Below are 21,715 nucleotides of genomic sequence, written 5' to 3'. Positions count from 1 at the left end.
GGTCCACAATTTCCAAAATGTCATATCAGAAAATATCTGAAAAGACCTTTATAAATGGTTTATAATTTATAATAAAAATATGCTAAAGTGCATGTTTAGGGTTGTTGTCCTGCCCAGATCTGAAGTGTTTTGCAGCCTCTGGATGAAGTCCTGCTTTTACCTCCACCCATCTTCCCATCAACTTCGCCCAGCTTCCTCGTTCCTATGCAACCCCACGTCATTACGCTTCCTTCACCCCGTTCTACATGCTTGCTGTGTCAGCGACATTGGTTTGTGACAAACTGGTCTATTACAAAAAAAATCCCATTGACATAGATTGTGGTTGTAATGTGATGAAAAGGAAAATGTTCAAGACCTATGAATACTTTTCCAAGACACATTTGGAAGTCTCAAGTGAATTTTATTCTGTGATGTCGCTTTTTACCTTCAGCACAGCACATGTTTCTGGTGGTTTTACTTAGGAAATACAAAGAATTACTTTTCAAAATGTTACATTTATTCAACCACCCATAATAATATGCTGCTTCCAAAACAGTAAAGCTCTTGGAAAACATGAGTATCATTCCTTAAATTTTAGATCTTTTCCATGTAGATAGTCTCAAGGTTAAATCAATGTATATATAATTGCTAATACAATTAAAACAATAAGCTGGGATTAACGACGGGAGGAAAGGCAAAACAATGAGCAGCTACTCACTTCATCTGCTTCACAATGGTGCTCTTCCCCGACTCGCCAGCACCTGCACAAAGAACAAAAACAGGCAGAGGTTAAAAATATGCTCCTGTTAGCTGAGAAATGTAAACAGGCAGCCAGCACGTCTGTCGCACATCTGGACCCTCGTCTTAACCCCTCCGCCCCCCTTCCTCCTTGCAGCTTTGGCTTCAGCACATTTTGCTTCTGGGCAAGCCGTCTGTTCTTCCTCAGTCTGTACCCACGGATACTCTGCTTTCTCTAAAAGCCACTCGGCCGTCTACAACCCAAATTTAGATCACAATACTTAATTTCCCATGACTGCCATTCTAAACAATTGAGTAGGGACCACCTGTCATAGTGTTGGCTTTTTTCTTCTTTCCAGACAAGTTGCTTGATTTTGGTTAACATTTTCATGGAAATGTCTTGCACTGTCAGGATATGGATTTTCTTTGCCTCTGCTGTGTTTATTCTAACAGCCTGAGGGAAAGAGAGAGAGCTCATCTGCCACAAGGAATCCTAACACTTCACACACACCCAGAGGTGCCTGTCTGTGCACTCTCCATTCGCACTAGCCCGGGGTGAAGCCTTTCTGGGATGACCCTCAAAACACACAACTATGCTGCATGCAGGCCTCACACATGAAATGAAGCCTCTGGGTGGAGATGAGCCAAGAAATTTTCCACAGACAGCTGTCAGCTCCCACTCTTTCAGGGAGTGGGAGTTCAGGCCGACTAATAAATCAGATAGCAGGATACATTAAAACCGAGAAGAACATCTTGAAACGAAACAAATGAAAAGAAAGAAATGAAACAGGAAGAAAACTAATTTCTATCCAACCAAGTGGCATTCTGTCTCTCTCATATATATGTATATGTCTTATTTACTCTCATCGTTATAACGTTCAAACACGTCTAAGACATTTACAAATGAAAATAATGGAGAATCCCTGCTATTAATCAGCCATTGTCTGTAAAAATATGATGAACTCAGAACCTATTTAGACCTTAAACCTGGTAAGCTGTTACATTTTAAATATGTATTTGAACAGCTGGATGGACTTTCACTTTCATGTCAGTCAAGGGCAAGTTTTACAGATGTAATTTACAAACAGAAATTATAAGGCTCAGCATGGCTAGAGGGCATATTATGATGAAAGAACTTTGCAGAACCTTGCATAAACTCAAAAAAACAAGTGAAAATGTGTATTAGGGGACAATATACTGCAAAAACAACAAAGACTGTTTAGAATGCAGTATTTGTTTGGGATCATATTCCAAGAGTCAGAAATTTACACTTCGCATGCCAATGCTATTTGTAGCTAACTGGAGCTTTGCTGCAGCAGACAGATGACAGTGCTATAGATGCTGAAGATGGTAGAAAGTGTCTAAAGCATCATCATAACCAGATGGAAAAAAAGAGGGCCAAGAAAAATGGGGATTTCTTCCCACTCTCACATCACCATCACATGATTTAACAATAATATCGACATTACATCATGCTCTAACATTGTACAGCCCTAGCTGCCTGTTATACATACATTGTGAAACAGAAACTATCAACATGTCTGTATCATGTCACAAGACAATAATGATTGGACCAGGAGCCGCTTTTTAGCCCGGTGACAAGAGTAGGTCTGGGTTTTGGAGCCTAGAGAGTCTACAGCCGCTGACAATCAGAGGTAATCTGCAACATTAATGAATTGTTTGTCTTACATAACAAATAAAAGGCTCTTCTGTTTATTGATCTTCTAAAACAACAAACCTCCAGGTATGTAAATGTCAGGACATACGGATTTTGCATTATGATTCACCTATGTATTTTTTGATGGTTCTTTACAAAAGAAGGAGGCTTGACAGCAGCCCCAAGCCTGAACTGTTGGCGGCATACTGCTGACATCAATGCGTTAATGTTACAAGGTCAATTTACAGGTTAGCTTACATTCCTAATTAAATCCGATTGGTCAAAGATTGTTCATGAGATTCAACTCACAAATCTCAACTCAGACTCATCTCGAGGCTTTAAACATGAATCTGAAGTAAAACTCAATTCCATACGTGGGACTTTACTCACCATCTCTGCTCTGCTCTTTCTATGGTCTCTGGTCAAATAAACTCTGGTGATATCAGACCATATTCAGAAGCAGCCAAAATAGCAACCCATATATTAGACTGAGCCTACTTCAGAAAACATTTCACGATTATAAACTAAAACTGATCACTAAAAATTTTAAGCAAACACCCAAATTAGCTAAAAAAAAGAAAAAAAAAGTCAAAGGTATAGCCAAGATGTGTTAAAGACTTTAACACAGTGGTCTTTGACAAAAACAAGGAAAATCACAACTTGTCCAAACAGCACATAAAGGAAAACTGGAGTTTGGTGCAAAACAAATGCCTCTGCTTAGCAACAGGGCAACATGTAGGACAGTTGTGGCTGTTTCTGACTCATGGGGGAACATGGGAAAAAATAAAAATAAAATAAAAAAATAAGTCACAGTAGAGGAATGCCAGTGAAAGCTCCACAATAATTTCAGTGGTACAAGCTGAAACACATGCTTGTCCTTGACATTTCGAGACAGATATAGAAGAGCTAAATGCAGATCAGTTGCTCTGCAGAGGCATAGATATACAAGCAAGCACATTTCAGGTTCATTTATTGATGGGTTGACGTTGTGACTGGCAAAGACGACTCAGACAAACCAGGGTCAGGAGTCCAGCTGCAGGCAGGCATCGGCTGTAGATGCTCCAGAGTTTCTGCTGGGGTTTTTATGTAACTACTACAGAGCTGATGGGGAGAATCACTCATTTAAATGTACAGGTGTCATGGGGATTCTGATTTTGTTTCATGTGCTTTAAAGGAACAGAAATTAATACATCCACCTTTCTTGATAGCGGATGAGAAATCAGCTGCTTTGAGCTGCTGGGTAATGACATTTAATCAACATTATCCCAGGGGAAATCTGTTTTTCCTCCTGCTGTACAAAAACCGCTGTAAAGGAATGAATGCCAGGCAGCACAGCAAACATAAGACAGTCATTGTTTTATTGTGATGCTTCAGCTTTTACCTCCATGCACATTTGGAGGGAGACAAAAAGCAAAATTACCCTCATTAAGAGCTTTTGCTGATGAAGACGGTGTCATGCTGGCAGAATTTTTCTGATTATCTTACGCTGAATACAGTCTTATTCTGAATGATCAAATTAAAATCTGGGGATCATGCTGTTTTAAATTAGTACTACCATCCTAATATGAATGTTATGTCATATGTTGGTATTTCAAGCATCTTGCAGCACAAAAAAAATCTGTTTTAAAGTGCATGGCCTCTGTTCCAACAGTCAGTGGAGAAAGGATTACTGTGATAAAGGCTTGGTGAAGTAGGATGTAAAGTAATTAGAATCATTGAACCAGCAATGATGTATAACCAGGAAAAGGGATGAAATATTCAGTCTGCATCTTGGACTGGTCCGCCCCAAACAAAGTGCTGAGGAAGCATGTGTTGCTCCATCAGTGGCTGTATAAGTGCAATGAGCCACTTTTTAAAAGGTCACACAAAAACAAATGATGCATTAGAGTTTTATTACTCCGACAACCTCCCTACAGTCCAGCTGCATGCTTCTTGCTGCTTGCTAGTGTTTCAATGCAGACGTTATCCAATAACACATGCAAACAACGAGACCGAGTGTTTTCAATTGAGCCAGTTGAACTTGTATTGCCATGGGGAAAATGAAAAGTCACAAAAACCACAAAACAAACTCACCTTTCGGTGCCATTGGCTAATGATCTGAAAATGCACTGTTGACTAGCCTAGAAATACAGAATAAGTATGGGCTGCTTACTGATATCAAGGTATTACAAGATTTTAAAATGTTGCAGTTTCAAGACTGCTAATGTAAATTTATTCAACTAAGACGTTTGTTTCTCAGGATATCACACAATAAATGTGAAACAATAATTAAAAAACAACAAAAAGACCAAACAGTTTCTTAAAAAGAGGGCATATAACGTCAAATTATTTATTATTTTACACTTTAATGTAATGTTCATTGGCAAAATAAGAAACAAAACCCTTCATATAATTTCTGACTAGCTGCTTAAAGCTAAATCTGCCAGCAGTGTAAATAATTTTGACCTTTACTCAAAAATGAGCAAACTCTAGTGTGTCAAGAGTTTCCAAGTCTTTTCAAAAACTGATCATAGCTCTTTAACTTCTGACAATAAATACTTTTATACAGCTTTAAAAAAAAGTTTTTAAAAAAAAAGCAGCACATTGGAATTTGTACACCAAACTAAAGTTTTGGCATATTTGATATCCTACTTTTATGCTGCCAATAGAACAGTTGCATCATAATATACATTTTTGTAGGCAATCTTTGTGCTACTACCATAATACTGTGAATTTTGTTTCTTTACCCAAGGTTATGATGTGGGAATCATATACCAGCTCATGCCAACACAATAATATTAGAAAAACAGAATATTTGACTGAATATCCAGTCAAATATTTGAATATTTGACTGAATATCCAAATATTCAGTCCTCCTGAATATTTGAATTTCTTGTTTTCTGCAGAGAAGGCAGGTTAGAAGAGATGCTGAAGATGCGTCATCCTCTGCTTTATACAGGCCAGTGGCAAAGAACAGCAGAAGGTTTAAGTGTGCCAGGCAAGTTTTTTCTATAGGAATTCCTAATACGCCTGCAGCTTGTCGAGCTCTGCTGGTGAAACGAGATGAAATAGACAAGTTGGAACATGAATGAAAAAAGAATGAGGGCTGCTCATGTGTCAAGATTCAGAACGAACTTCTTATAACAATCCACTTATTTCTCTTTATGCAGTTCCTTATCATAAAGCCAGAACTTCCTAAGGCCTGAAATGTAAATTTTTGAAAGACCTTCCCTCAGTGGTGTTAAGGTTTTTTACTATGTGTGTGTGTGTGTGTGTGTGTGTGCGTGTGTGTGCATGCGTGTGTGTGTGTGGAGGGATGTGCCTGTGTTAGGAGCAAGCACAGCCTGTTCTGGTGGGACTTAGAGCAAGACACAAAGGCAGCAGTGTGGGTCTCTGCTAGCTGAGAACACAAACCTGCTGTTGATGTTTGGGACTGGACTACTCCAGTCAGCGCTCGAGCTCAGTAGTTATGCACACTGCTCCTCAGGCTTTCACCCAGCATGACAACTGTCTTAATAAGCCCCAGCCAAGATCTTAATATGGACAGGCAACAGAAAATGCTTTAGGGGAAATGACAAAATGAATTAAATCCAACAGCTGATTAGAAGATATGGAAATGGGTGTTGGCTTAATTATAATTTCTTGATTACCAGTTTGACTCCTTGGTCGGTCCGTACTCATTGTTGCCATTGTAACCAAAAGTTGTAATGGATGATGGGTGGGAAGTGTTCACCAGCACTACCATTACTGCTTAGGGCTCTAATCTATATCCGGATGCACCACAGCATCCGGATATAGAAGTTAGGACTAGTTCCTTTTTTTTTGGATGTTTGCTCTGAGGCCACTGGTATGACCAGCTGGACTTAGAGACATTGTTCTGGAGAGGGTCAAAAACAACAACAAAAAAACTGTCTCTGATTTTCTGGTGTACAACCTGAGTGTGTAACTTCAGCTATAAAAAAGAAATCCCACTCTGTTAAGCTGGACAAACATTAGATGAGATTTTCACAAAGGCCAGCTTTTAAATTTTGTTTGCCATATGATGTCAAAATGTTTTTACTGGCAATGTTAACTAAAACAAGGAAAATAGCACAATGTTATTTCCTTTATTCATCCATCAATCTATAATGGAATTGAATGAATGTTAAATTCAATCAGAAACTCAATATTTGTGTCAAAATTAAAATGCCCATCATCACTTTTTTGTAATATTTTGCAATAGATGGGACATACTATTTATTGCTTTTTCAACAAGATGCAGGTATAAGTTGGTGCTAAAGCGATATCCTTTAATAAGTCAATTACAGAAATGTTCCTACATTGTGGATTTACAAACATAATTAGTTCCAACACAGAGTAATTACTTCACAGCATCTGAGCATGACAGACAGGAAGACTGATGAAAAATTAGAGCTGCTAAACAATTGGGTTCTAACCTTCTGCAACCCAGGAACATTTTAACACAATGCAGCTATCAACTTCAAGCCAAATTGTCTCAGAAGCAATACTTATAACTGCTAGATAAGTCCTACAGAGAGTTTGTTGCAAGTGTGGCTTCTAGAGATGAGTGAAGAATGGATTTTTCCAGTTACAACGACAGTGGAGCAATTAAACTCTCAAGAGCTCAACACTGACAATAAGCTCAGACTTGTCAAAATATTTTATCCTTGACTCCTTTCAACCACAGAGAGGGAATTAAATGTTTATTTGGTACCAATGAGATTTCTTCTACGGATATGACCTTTGAGGAAACCAAGTATATTTTGCACGATATCTCACATGATGCACTTTGAACACTGCAAGAAGTGGCTCTGATATTCTGCATGCAAGTGAATTTCTGAATAATTTAACCATATTTTTAAGAGACTGAATACCACATCAATGTTAAGCATCTTAGGTATGAGAAGGGTTGGGATTAGAAAATCTGGTCAACTCCATACCAGACTTTTTAAACATACATGCATCAAAACTATGAATCATCACAATTTACGACCATAAACATTTCCCAAAGAAGAATACACTTTTCTGATTTGAATACAAGTCACATAAAGTTTAGGGAGATCCCTTTTGATGCGCTGACGTCCTGCAATACCTTTTTCTCTGCTTTCTAACTACTGTCCTAAAAAAAGAAACTGAATTTGTCAAAGTCTGAATTGGCAAGTTAGACTGGAAATCTGCATCAGGAAAAGCTTGATCCGTGTGACTATTATTGAATGAACACTGATGTCTTTTATGCGAGATCACAGCCATCCTCGTGCCTGTTGCGTGCAACTTCACTGTCCATTTGGTAATCAAATTAATCTTCCGTCATTTCTCAGATGCTTCCTCTCACTATCATCCGCCACCTACACACCATCACTGAGTGGCATCGTGCCTCCTGCTCTTCTTGGCTACATGTTGAGAACTGTGCCATCCTGGATTCGAGACACATGTGCCACTTCCTATTCTCGGAGCCCGTGTGGGGAGGAAACGGCAGCAGCTTGCGCGTCCACATTGGTCCGAGTGAAAGACTAGGACGGAAAGAGTCGGTCTCATCCGACAGATGGCTGCAACGCCTTAGGCAAAGACCAAGTCTGGACAGCGTGGTGACAGCTGCTGCAAAAGCAGAGGAATCATAAGACCAATTTCACTTCCACTACATATACTGAGTGAATGTGACACCAGACTACAGATAGTTGCTTTATGACAATTCCTGTCTATTAAAGGGAACAAGCCATGTGTTTCTCAGTATTTGTTTTCCATTTTAAGAATTAGAAAATACAAATCCCTTGTATTTTGCCTTCTGTTGGCTCTCTCAAATGTATTATAGTTTTAATTACATTGAGGGATTATTTATCAAATGTATTATTCAGTGCTAATAACATGCAGGTTTTCCAAACTTCTCTATGGTTTCAATGCAGTGAACTTACTCTACCAGAAAGATTCAAGTGCTTCTTATAAGAACTATTACAGGGTATGCAAAACAAAATTTAGCATTAATATCTGACAGTAGTTATTGAACTTAGTAATTCATACTGTGCATACAAAATTCAGCCAAATGGAGGAACTATTCCTGGGTTCATACCCATTTTTTATGTTAAAATGCCATCTTTTCCAGGCTCTGTGGTTTTCAATCATTTTTAGTAAATATATTTTCATAAATTCACAATGAAATTAAGTCAGATCATTATCGCTTGTAAGTTTATGGTGACTTCCAGAGGTAAATCAGTGCAGTTTATGCAGACAGTAGATATGAAGACAATTCTTTGTTAGAATGCAACTTTTCTTTGGTAATTAGCAGCTACAACAATTTGTCAGTAATAGGAAGTTTAATATGATTAATTTATGGGAATAATGGAAAAGAAAATTAGGCAGCTGCTGTAAGAGTGAAAAATTAAGCCATTAAAATTTTTAAAGAATAAATGCACTGTTTTATGTGATTATACCTCCAAGATGCATTGAGACGTCAAAGCGTTACACCGTATCTCCAGCTTAAGAAGAAGAAAAAATGAAAGACGTCCTCTCTCCTACAGCGCTCGACCTAAATTCAGAGGAGTTAAGGAAAATGATCCATATGAAAGGTAGAGACAGCAGCAGGTCATATGACTATGTAAAGACAAAGCCAAGGGACAATTTGTTCAAAGGACACCAATGGAACGGTGATATGGATGGAGAAACCTAACCTGTAATGTCAAGAACGTTGAGAATCTACTGGCCAGATTGAACGTTAAACAGACCAATAAACAGCTTTGGGGAAATTAAAGCTGAACAGTTTCAAGTGTGAAAGGATACCAAATACACTGCAAAGATTCTCACCTCAGCAATTAATTGTCGCTCCACCCTTGATATTTCTACATGTATAAACGTCGAACAAGGAATCCGGTCAAACTGACACCAATCTAAGTCAGACACTTCTTATTATAAACGACTCTATTATGTTGCTTACTTGTTTTTTTCTGGCTCTCTTTCAACATCATATCTGCTTCATTTTGCCGGTGATCAGTTGTAGATTTTTTAATCTCTTGATCGAGCAGCACAGCACTAAGGACTGCTACCATGCCAGCAGGATGCACCATTTACTAAAACTGAAAACATTTTAGCAATAATTTAAAAAAAATCTTGTGACATTACTCAAGTTGTTTTTACATCTAGGAGCAGCTGATTAGCCTGAAAGTGTTTCAGCAATAATATTGCAATTAAATATTTTTTCTGATATCCTGCAGACCTAATTACACATTTTACATGCTGGTAAGGCGAGAATAAAAGACGTTTCATGATCTGACAATGTGTTACTGTCCTGGCTCCAGACTAAAATCTGGGCTGGCATTGCTGCCCTTACCCAAAGAATATTCTTCTCATTCATAAACTGGTCCCTCTACAACAACCACTGTAAACCAATTTACCACGCACTGTTTGCTCGCTTGGGAAGTGAACATAGATCTACATACCAAAATAAGACAAAGACGTGATTGTTTTCAGCTGAAAGCCAGTGGCACAAAGTTTTCTGATTGCTATCAAATCAGACTCCCAAGTGCATTTTGATCTTTATCTTTCTCTGTTAGAAGGATGAAGTTCTGAACTACAAGTTATCAAATGCTGCAAAAGTGTAGCTGGAAACATCAGGGTCACAAAACAAAAAGCTTAGTTGCAGTTGAAGTGCAATAAGATGAAGCTCTAAATTGTTTAACTGAACAACATTTTGAACAAGGTTAAAGTGATTAGAAAATGTCAATGACTGGAATACAGTTGAGCCTGAGGTATTAAACTCAGCATCAAGACAACAAAAGCCACTTCATACAAATGTTTAAGCTTCAGAAACTAAAAGCAGCTTAAATAAGCAGAGATTGTGGCGATTCTCACTGGAATTAGAAACCTGAAATTGCCTTTTTACAAGTCAGAAAGCACAAGGGAATGCAGCCTGAAGATAAACCTGACTCTTAGCACATGTTTAATATTCTTCCACATCCAAAAGGCTAAGGTAAGATTTAAAGATGCAGAGTCAGACATTGAGGTGGTCCTAAGCTCAGGGGCCTTTACTGAATCATGAAAATGAGAATATGCTCCTGATGCATTACAGATACATTAATTACGATTCCCCACCCTTCTGCACTGATCTTTGTTACCAGACATACACATATTCATATGTGGAGACACTGAAGGAAAGGAGATTCTATGAATTATGAATTGGTGCATCACAATATAAGCCACAAGCTGTGGAAGAACCATACTGCTGGCATTTGAAGAAATTTGCTTCGTAATAAAATCCACAGAAGTGAGGAAAGGTTGAATTCAGAGGATCCCAAGATACTTTTCTTCTATATTTTAGTATTATAGACAAGACTAAGATGTAAAGCCAGACTGCAGAACAAAAGAAAGTACACTTGCAAAAATAAAAGGTATAAATCAAACTGAACAAAATTGAAATTATGAGAATGAGATCAGATTTTAAAACAAAAAAATAGAATTAAATTTGCTTTTTTGCTGTTTTTTTACAAGTACTGTAGTAAATGTAAAACATATTTTCATACATTTCATCTAATAAGTACAGCACTCTGCCAGCAAAGGTCTATCCTAAGTGGTCCTAAAATAGGATCAAAATTAGGTAAGTGTATTATTTAGCAGATTAGTTTGAGTGGTGAACCTGAAGCTACACATCAGATCCTAACTTGAGCAGCAGATGTTGAAAACAAAATAAAATAGATATGAACAAATAAGGCTTTTCCTGAGAGATCCTGATTTCCAGTTGGGTTTGTTATGTCTGCCCTACCTATTCCAACACTGAATCATCATAAAGACTATAAAACAGATTCAAACTCCAGATGCTACTAAACTGTAACTTGTGGATGAATCAATTCTCAAAACACAAATGACTGAATTCCTCCTCAGCTGTCATTCAGCTCTGCAGAGGCAATGAGCATTTCATTTCACTCAGGAGTCTCAGAAAACTGTGGTGTTTTTTTATCTCAGATGATCTCGTTACTCCCCACTAAAGTCAGATAGTGGGGAAAACACAGTTATACTTGAACGTGATTGGTCTGAAACTGACTTCCTGTGCAGCTTAATCAGCAAGACCTCGATGTCTAATGTCAATCAGGAATCAGGAAATTATTCAGTAAGAAACCCCTGCCCCCAAAATTAAGTCAAATTACATTTGATCACATTTTATTTTTTGTTTATTACACTGAAATAAAAAAGGTTTATTAATTTCCATTTAATAGGGATTTATTAAATGGAATTTATTATCATTTATATTTATTACTGTCTAATTTATGTATTGTGGCTTTTAACTGTTAGGTTATTCTCCAGTCACATTGTAAATGCTAAATATATTATTAGACCTAAATTGACAAAGTAATTAATTAATGATTTGAGGATCCTTAATTAATTGTTAATCAGCTTTTCATAGGTTCTCTAAAATTCACAGATACTAGGATTGTTCTAAAGATCAATTTAAAAGGAAACTCTCAGAAAATGTGAAAAAACAGTTGAAACAAAAAGAAAAATACAGAAGAGTTTTACTAGAATAATCTTCAACACCTGATGGAGGTCAAACAATGATACAAATATTACTGATTTTTTTGTTTTGCACCCCTACGTGCGAGACAAAAGTTGTTGCCAGCCTCCAGCCTGTGCAGGGATAATTACTCAGAGCCGAAAGGCCATCATTCATCAAAGAGCAGACGAGGCGACCAAGGCTGCGTGTGACAACCGACCCCTCCTCGCAGCCTTAAAATCAGACATTGCCCTGGCCTTGAAACCTGGACACATGAAAGACCCGAGCAGACCAATGCGGCTGACATGCCCAAAGCAAACATCATCGCTCAGCATTTCAGCTCAAGTTAAAACGAGTCTGTAACTTCAGCATGAAACATCCCATTAAAATCTAACACTGAAACTGCAAAAAAGAAATTACTTAAAATAGACTATTTTAATTTAACCAGACAAATCAGTTGAGCACTAGATCTCATTTGCAACACCAACTTGACCAAGCAACAGACAAATTACAACCAAATCACAAAACCTAGTTAAGAACTATGTTGTGTAAGATAACCCTGAGTAAAAGTACCACAGTATCATAACAAATGTATAAAAAATGTTTATCACAAGGTGTTTTTATTTAAAATGTAACAATTATTCCTCTTGCCATTAAAATTTTAAATAATGATAATTAGAGCTATAATAATGTCTAAATTTTCATGCTTAAATAAAACTACAGAATCACACAAAACAGTATTACTAATAGCTTAGTTTTGATTTTACAGCAAACGGCTTACAGTGCAGATTATCCTTTTCTGCCGTTCTGCTTTATCAAGAGAAACAATGGAAGTATTACAAGCCTGGTTGATTATTATTTGGGCCATGTGTCCAACCAAAGTTAGTCTTTCTGGTAATTCATAGTAAAAAGCAATAGGCTTATTTCAGCTAGCTACCTAGCAGTGCACAGTCATAGGAACAAAAGTTTAAAACACCTTGGTATACATTGATGCCAGTAAATGTTCCATGTGTAAGCAATGAAAATTAATCTGATTTTCTCCTTTACAAATCTTTTCTTTTAACCATAACTGATGATAATGACTGATTTAATATCACATGCAATTTTAAAATGAAATTCCACATCAGGCACATTTGTTTAAATGACAAGTCATATACATTTTTAGAACACCTAATTGTAATAACATATATTTTAACTCCTGTAGAAATAAAATGTATTGAAAAGCATTTTAATTGCATTAGTTAACAGAATAAATTATTTATTTATAAAATAAAGCAGAGCATTAATGCTGCGGCATGATTGAAATGAGAAAAATTCACATTGTATCTGGCGTGAAATTGGTAAAGTAAGCATAGTTTGCTCTCATCAATATGTCTAATTTAAGTTTAGTGTAACTTGTATAACAGGAGATGAGGATGGCAACCCTGGATAAAGTCATTTTTACAGCTGGGAAGAGTGTGAAACCAGATTTTGTGCTGCTTTGTATGATGCTAATCCCTTGATTCCAGTCATACGGCGAACACGCAAAAATGTCACGCCCTGTGATTTTATCAAAGATCTTGAAAGGCTAATTTGGTAAATTGTAATTGTACAAAACCCCAATTGCTCCTAAAGTTTATGATGAACAAGCAAACTACTGTGCCAGTTGAATTAAGCTACATGAATAGCACATGAAATCAGATCTAAAACATGAAAGAGTGAAAGAGGGGGAAAAAGCCCCCCCAAAAAGACAGGAAGTTTATTCCTTTAGTGTCACTGCAACCTTTACTTGCAACTTGAGGGGGAAAAAAATAAATCACAGGAAATGAACAGAGGAGGGGTGATGTGGGAGGTTTCTCAATAATTTGCACATTTTTATCTGAGTAAACAAGAAGAGACTTGCTTTGCTGACATCGTTCCCAAAACAAAGTAGCTACAGTTGACTTTCACGTTATGCAGATCAAGGTGGAACAGCTAATTTACATTGTCAAATGCTTGAATTTATAAAAAAAAGTGGAACTAAAGCATTGGGGCTGATTTTTATCAGGAGGCTCTGCCGCAAACAACACTAGATTTATTAAACTTGCTGCACAAAGAGGAGACTCATCAGGAAGCAGCATAAAAAAGTCAATGACCCTAAAAAGGATAATCCTTTCCTTTTTTTCCACTACTTACTTTAAAAATCCATTCTGTGTTAAGTTGCTTCGGGAAACTTGAGTGATGAGCAGAAAACAACTTCAAAAACAACTCTGTTTCCTTGGTTAATTCATGACTAAAATGAATCTGGTTTAATGAAATTATTAACAATGTCTGGTTAAAACCGTCTTCATTTTATGATAACTAGGAAGCTATTTTATGACAGTCCCTGTCAGAAGTACATAATTAGTCTATGTAGGAATGCTGACAGACTCAAAGAGAAGCAAAGCACACTCTTTTCAAAACACATCAATTGAACAATTATTGTTACTTTACTAATGAATATATTTGCCACAATAATTATGTCTTTGACATCTCTTCTTCTCTTTTCTGGACAGAACAAATAAAGCAGCAAATGTTCACACCAACGGCATCAACTGTATCTCTTCCTAAACCTGTCAATTTAATTTAATGGCTTGTTGGCCGGAGCAGGAGGTGAGAGTTTGTCCTTTCTACTGTTGCCACAAGTTGAAAAGAAAATTATTTAATGTAATTGACCGAAAGTTCTTACATAAGGAACTTTTCACCACTTGACATGAATTGAATGTAATTATTAGTGCATCCTGTCTTATTATAATTAACATTACATCTAATATTTCTAAAAAGCGCAAAATTATGAATTTGATTCTGATACAAGTAAACTGACTTGAATTGAATAAAATCTTGCCTTTAGTGTAATTATTAGTGTGTCATGTCTTATTATAATTAACAAAACAGAACAAAAGAAATCAGAGATAAAATTCCACAAAGTTTTGAAGACAATAATAAAACAAAGAAATCAATCTTCATTTTGCTTGGTCCTTGAAGTGTGCAAGGTGTTCTGGCAAAGGAGAGAGCTCATCCCTTCTGACCTACAGCACTGAAACCAAACCGTTATGCAAGCACACAGCAGCAATGACAGATCTCTGACCCCATAAAACTTCTGGCTCAGAACCTGGATTCAAAAGCCCAATTTCTCTCAGCATGCAGCGCTGGTTATGTGAATGACCTTGACTCGTATGCCACCAGTTACCAGGCTGAAACCTGCCAGAGGACAGTGCACAACGCCACATTAATAAGACAAATTACAACGACAGCTTATGACATTACCTAACCAGGTCCCGAGACACTACATCGCTCCTGCAGCGTGATCAAAGGTGTTCTGCCCTTTCCATCATTCACACCAAAAGACCAGACAGCTGCACTTTTCTTTTACCAAATCTCTGACAGATTCATTGCTATCAACGCCGCTTGAAATGTCAAACAGCAAACTGACACCCTTATAGAAATCTTAATTTATAGCCAAATGTTGGGTTGTCTAAGATTTGTCGGATTTGTAATGTTACAGATGTTCTGTCACATCACATTACAGGACTTCTAACTATATGACCAAAAATGTCTTTTAAAACCAAAACCTGAAAACTTCAGTATACCTTAACTGGCCTACTCTCAGATTTTGACTCAGGAAGTGAAAAGTAATCAGAATAGAACAAATATCCTAGTATTTCGAGGAACCTGTGTAGTAGTTAATCTGAAAGTCATGCAATGAACTATTTTTTACATAAATGTAGACATCACTTTAGACTACAAATATAAAAAAAAGCTTGACAGTAAAGAGTTTTTCCTCAAAATTTCATTGTAGTAACTCTGAAAAGCATACTTGATGGAGAACATATCTATCCAACGGATGAGTCATAAAAAAATAAGTTTATCTTTATGAATAAAAGCAAAACCTGAAATTAGGATTGAGTTAAATTATTCCCAATGCTCTGCTATGCTTGCAATTCCCCTCAGTGCATCTCTGTTTTTGTGACTGAGTGAGAACTCCACAGGAATACGGAGCACCACCACGCTCACAGAGAGCTCTTTGTGTGAGCATGTTGCCCTCAAACCAGCGTGTCTTTTGTTTAGCCCGCTTCCTTTCAGGTTTTTCTCTCTGCAGCTGACCACAGAGAGCAAAGCGTGGTCAGGAACTACAAGAGATGGAAAAAAGTATAAAGTGTCTCGGTCAGAGAGAGCGAGCGAGAGATGCAATAATTTAAGGTTTTCTATGAGGTTCCAGATAGATTTAATGTACAAGATGTGTCAAATCTTCAAAGATATGCTTTAAAATACTTATTCTATGGGTTCTTCCTTAGAGAACTTAAACTATTTAAGGTTCTCCATATTCATCTTATTTTACCCTTGCTTAAACATGAATTTGAATATCCTGACCAGGTAGGAGTTCTTGACAAAGGCAGGTATAATTTGAATAGGGTTGTTGTAAACAAATATTTTAGTAATCGAGTAATATATCTATTATTCTTAATCAAGTAATTGGATAAAAAAAATTATAAAATAAAATATTGATAAATTTGGAACACCAGTGAGAAGCAAAAGAGCTTTGGAACGTGACATCACTGCTCTAGACGTAGGGATCTGAGCGCCATCTTCAGGGGCCATAAACATAACTGACAAAAACGACTGTCTCACAGATGTTTTGAATCTAAATTACTCAAAATTATTTAACAATGGTACAAACTTGCTGCGTTATTGGATCACACGACCGAAACGATAAAAAGATGGAAAACGGGCTTTCGCTTCACAGTTTTCCTGCCTGTAAACAAGGGGAGGAGGCTAAGCTATCGGAGCTAATGAAAAGGAGACGAATGTCCTGGGTATCAGCGGTGAGACGTCCTGATATTATGTTCTCAAACATCCCATGATATCTACAAGTTTGCTCCAGACATGTCCATTCTGGTGAGCGTCTAAATTCGCTTTGTTGGCGTTGTGTCATAATTGTTTGCTATGATTTTGTCCGGGTTTACTCATGTTCAGTTATGTTGAGTTCACTTAGGTGGGTCAACCTTGTTTAGGTCGGGCTTATATTTTTTATGTAGCATAGTCCGAGTTTTGTCAGTGGACATCGAGGTTATTCCATTATTGTGAAGTAAACTATTTTACTAGTGTTATCAAATTTACAGTATTAATACTGATGTGTGTTCTGATATGTCCTCTTAAAGGCAAACTGACGTATGAAATGGATTAGCTCAATTCTAACTGGGTTCCAACGCTGAATATGGGTCACTGCGAGGTAAACGCCACAACATCGGACCGACATGCGCGTCAATTAAAGAGGCGATACAGCAAGACCATGGTGGATCAACAAGTGGGGGAGCAAGTTACAGAGACTGTGTTTTCATGATTTACCCCAGAAGAGGTAAATCATGAAAACACAGTAGCGGAGGCTGTAGAAGAGGAGCAAGTTCGAGAGGCTGAGGAGGAAACCCCAGGAGAGGAGCTCAGCAAGGCTGCACACTCTGAAGAGGAACAGGAACCATTTGTGTTGAAATATGTGTACAGTTGGAAGCGGCCGTTTTCTCTCATTTCATAATTTAATGTGGTAAACATTCATGAAACGTTTGATTCAAGCACTTCAAGTTGCATGTAAACAGGTGATGAAACTAATCACATTTTAAGCAACAATTTGATATTTAAAATATTTCAGGTATCGCACAAGTTATTTTAAGGATGCTTGTTGGTCCCCCAAAAACGATGAAAACCCGGAAGTTACTATCAATCAATAAAATCCCCACGGCCGAACTTGAAAATTGGACGTTATGCCGCTAACACTTAGCTTTCGTCAACAACTCAGAGGCGAAAGTCAGAGCTCCGCGCAACGCAAATAATGTTCCGGCCGGAACACGGTGCGCTAAATAAACATAAATTAAGGAAACTTCGAGGCAGGTAAATTTTCCTCGAGGAATTTTAATAATCAAGGTACTCGAATAATTCGAGGAATCGTTTCAGCCCTAAATTTGAATGTTTACATGTTAAATAAACTATGAATGACAATTAAAATTAATTTTATCCTACACAAGTCAAATGCATAAGTTATTGTAGGTCATGCAAGGCAAACTGTTCAGTTATATCCTTTACAACCAAAGGTTTTAAAGCTGAAAATTTACCCGTGTTCATTTTATGTCATCAGTCACAAAAAGGAGATCATGCAACCTAAAAGCAGCAGAAGTTGAAAATTCCCTGCAATTTATCATTTAGTTTATTGAAGCATATCATTTCTTGCATTTTTGATTAAGGTTTGGTGACAATACAAGAAAGGGAACAAGTGGCCTAAACACAAACATCCTTTCAGGTGCAGGTTCACCTTCATTTCTGCCCTTCTATGCCATTATTGTGCCAAAACAGACCCATTTGCTTTCAAAACACACATTGCTCAATAGATAATTACCATAGTAACTGCCAATCTGAAACTATCAGCTATCTGGGTCCTTCCACACATACAATTACAGCTCACTGATCTCAACATGCAAGCTCTGTCATCAAACAGTTGGTCAGACATGACAGGACAAAGGAGATTAATTCATTAACATTGTTAGAGTTAACTCAACGCAAATAAAAAAGCTTTCCTTAACAACACACCATGGAGACAGAGAGAGTCAATTTAAAGTAGAGCACATGTAACCCTTCTCGTTCGTCACGGCACCAATGTAGCCTTTCTCACTTGGTTGTTTGTCACCTTCTTCACTAGTACGATACAGAATGAAACACTCTTCACAATGTGACTTTGACTGCGTGCAAGTGGCCCCACAGCTGAAAAATAAAAGACACAGTTAGTGTCGTGACTGAGTGGTCAGCCACGAGCACCAAGTGGCGCAGCTCCCACTCATAGGGTCATATTTTTCCAGCCCAACCACGAGAAAACGTTACAAATTATACTCGTAGATGTTAAATGTTCTTACAGTATTTCGTTAATTGTTGAACTAGGAAAATATGACCCTAAGTAAAAAAAAAAAAAAAAAAATGTAGTGAAGAACTGCTTCCCCCCATACCTACCTCCACCAGCATTCCTCAGAATCCTGGTGGGGGAAGCCTTGAGAGCGCCTGAAGGACCAGTTGCATGCAGTTACTGGTCACACCACTAGGTGGTTCTAAACGTGTGCATCTATTAAAAATTTCATTATAAATACATGCTATTATTATTATTTTGGGTAAAATTCACATACACGGGACCTGTCCAGGGTGTACCCCCCCTCTCGCCCGGGACGTTAGCTGGAGATATGTACCAGCACCCCTCCTGACCCCACTAGGGACAAGGGTGTTAGAAAATGGATGGATGGATACATACACAGTTTTCTCTCTGTTACACCCATAAAAAGGTAAAGATATAATTCAATATTTAATAACACAAAATAGATCTATTGAATATAAACACCTTTCTCTGTAGGAACATCTTGCTAATCTGATGACTGCTAGCAGAAACGACTGTGACCTGCTGAAGTGCTACTTCACAGCAAGGAGGTAAATCTGAGGTTCATCACCTCAAGCCAAGACATAGTTCAGGCAGGGCTGAACTGGATCTAATTAGTCTATTTAGTCAATTGTTGACTTATTGTCTTTTTTTACAAATAAAAGAGATCACATTATGCATTTTTATTATTATTTGTCATCTAAATGGTGCGATAAAGTGAACTATGTGGTACTTTTACTCAAGGTTATTTTCAAACAACTTCTCCTAAAAATCTTTTCTGTTAAAAACTAAACTGCTGATTTGCAGATTTGAAGGAAAGTTGGTCCTCAAGAAAAAGCAACAATGCTCAATGGCTGGAAGCTATACAGGAACCAGGCTTTCTGGGAATGCCTGCAAAAGTTCAGAGAAAAGCATTTTTTCCCCCATAAAAAAGCTAGCCCCATGTACTTTTGGATTAAAGCAGGCATTTAACAACATTTTTACACAATTACTTGCAATTTTCTATTTTTTCCCTTTAATTTTGAACAAATTTGAAGCAGGTGCCGGAGTTTGAGTAAGTTCACAGAGGGTTCACTCACGTCCAACACCAGTTTACCTTTCCACAGGTCAGACAGCCAGCAGAGCCAAGTCATTATGTCACAGGAAGGAACTGCTTGTGTACCGTTTTTCTTAGTAGTTGACAAAACACAAAAAAACTGTTCTAAATTTGGCACTGGCTCTAAGAAACCTTAATACATGTTTGTCCAAAAAACATTGACAAAGAGGAGAATAGCTTTTATTTTTGTTTTGCTCTGCTTTTTATACTTCTTTCAATGTTCTCATTCTGTCCTTACTTTCTGTTTTCTAATTCACCTTTGGAAATTTTGCCAGACGGCGTCATGCTGTATTGCAGTTTGATGATACGATCGTGATGATGTCACATGGCTCCAGTCACAGATACATGAACCAGCAGCTGATCACTGTGTTTTATGGTCTCACAAAAATGGCTATGAACGAATGAATGAATGAATGAGCCTGTTTGTGGTTGCTATATGAGGTCTGCAATAATGGACAGATGGGTTTGATAAGAGATTCTCATGGTATGATCACCTTGAGTTTAAGAAACACAGTTTCATAACATGATTGAAGTGCTTTCATTTAATAAACAGAAATGAAACAATTATTCCTACAGCGGCCACAGTAATGCAAAACATTGATTGTTGCAGCTATTACGTTGTTTAAACAACAACAAGCTCTACAATAACCACTAAATCAAATAATAGTTTTCAAGTAAACATGGATGTTGAACAGAAAGTTATACTTTCAACTACAGTTTTAAAACTGCATTACCTTAATGAGGACTGTGTGTCACACCCTAACTGTCAGTGTTTTCTGTGACCAAAAATATTTGCAGAGTGCTGAATTTGTCTTTCTCATAAAGCAAGGAAAAGGTGCATTATTTAATTTATTTTAGCCAGCTGGCCAGCAGAGAGTTACAGGATGCTTTATGAAACAGGAGAAATCACTGGCACAAACTCAGGCAAAGATAACGTAGTCTCAGTAAAACAATGTTTTCCGATTTGACATAAAAATCAGATTAAGCAGCAGTCATGGTCAATAGTATTATTAATAGCAATTATGAAATTTCTCAGTGTTGAAATAAGCTGCATATTTTTAAAAAACTCTAACCTACAATGATAGCAACCACAAGCTGAAGTTTGGAAGCAAGGTTAATAGAGGCCAAACATTTAGTAACAGCTGAGTTTCTGTTCACAGTGACTTTCTTAAAAACCAAAGTGAGTTCAATGGATTTTGGTAAGTAGTTACTTTAGGATCAGACTTTTATCTCACCCGTTGTTGAATGACTTGACAAAAGAGAAGAAGAGGTTTAAGGGTTGAGGCTAGGCATGCAAAATATTAGATAATCCTGCATTGGCGATAATATGAATCAATACCTGTTGTGCCTATTTTTTCTATCTTCTCTTTATCGCTGATAAATGCTTTCAACGCTCTGTGACCTTTAGCATTTTGGACCAAGTCATTTGTGTCCAATGTAAGCATTTGCTGTTGAAAGACTCTGTAAAACAGGCTGTTACACTAATGTGTACAATGGTAGTGCATAACACTTGGATACTATTATCTTAGCCAACACTTACTGCACTCCAAACAGTTCTTTCTGATATGAATATTGCACAAGATGATGATAGATTCATAAAACAATGAGCAGCCCTAGTAGAGAAGATTTTCAAAAGACACACTCCTATGCAAAAGTGAAAAAGCCCACCTTGAAATATCATACACAAGACAAGCCAGAGGAGGTTATTTTGGTGATATTTACAGAGAATTACAGTAAAATATATTCTGATAAGTCATACTGACGAATAGACAAAGATCTTTAAGTAGCACAGCAATGATTCTATGATCTGTTTTTCTACAAATTTGACTTTGATTTCAAACTTTTGCCTTTAATGTACAAATAATTGTTTACTGCCAGTTAAATAACCACTAA

The 21,715-nt window shown here is 37.3% G+C and overlaps 1 protein-coding gene across 1 annotated transcript in view; it reads right to left on the bottom strand.

The window, feature by feature from the left end:
* The window catches only part of LOC102228806 (guanine nucleotide-binding protein G(i) subunit alpha-2-like), a 52,870-nt gene that overhangs the window by 10,305 nt on the left and 20,850 nt on the right, over window positions 1–21,715 (bottom strand). Inside the window, exon 2 of the mRNA XM_005799817.3 lies at window positions 698–740. Coding sequence (XP_005799874.1) covers window positions 698–740 — 43 coding nt within the window. The remainder of the gene's footprint in view (window positions 1–697; window positions 741–21,715) is intronic.

The sequence above is a fragment of the Xiphophorus maculatus genome, chromosome 20 (assembly GCF_002775205.1).
Source record: "Xiphophorus maculatus strain JP 163 A chromosome 20, X_maculatus-5.0-male, whole genome shotgun sequence".
NCBI classification, from domain to species: domain Eukaryota; kingdom Metazoa; phylum Chordata; class Actinopteri; order Cyprinodontiformes; family Poeciliidae; genus Xiphophorus; species Xiphophorus maculatus.
The sequence above is the reverse complement of the archived record's forward strand: the minus strand, read 5'-3'. Positions and strand labels throughout refer to the sequence as shown.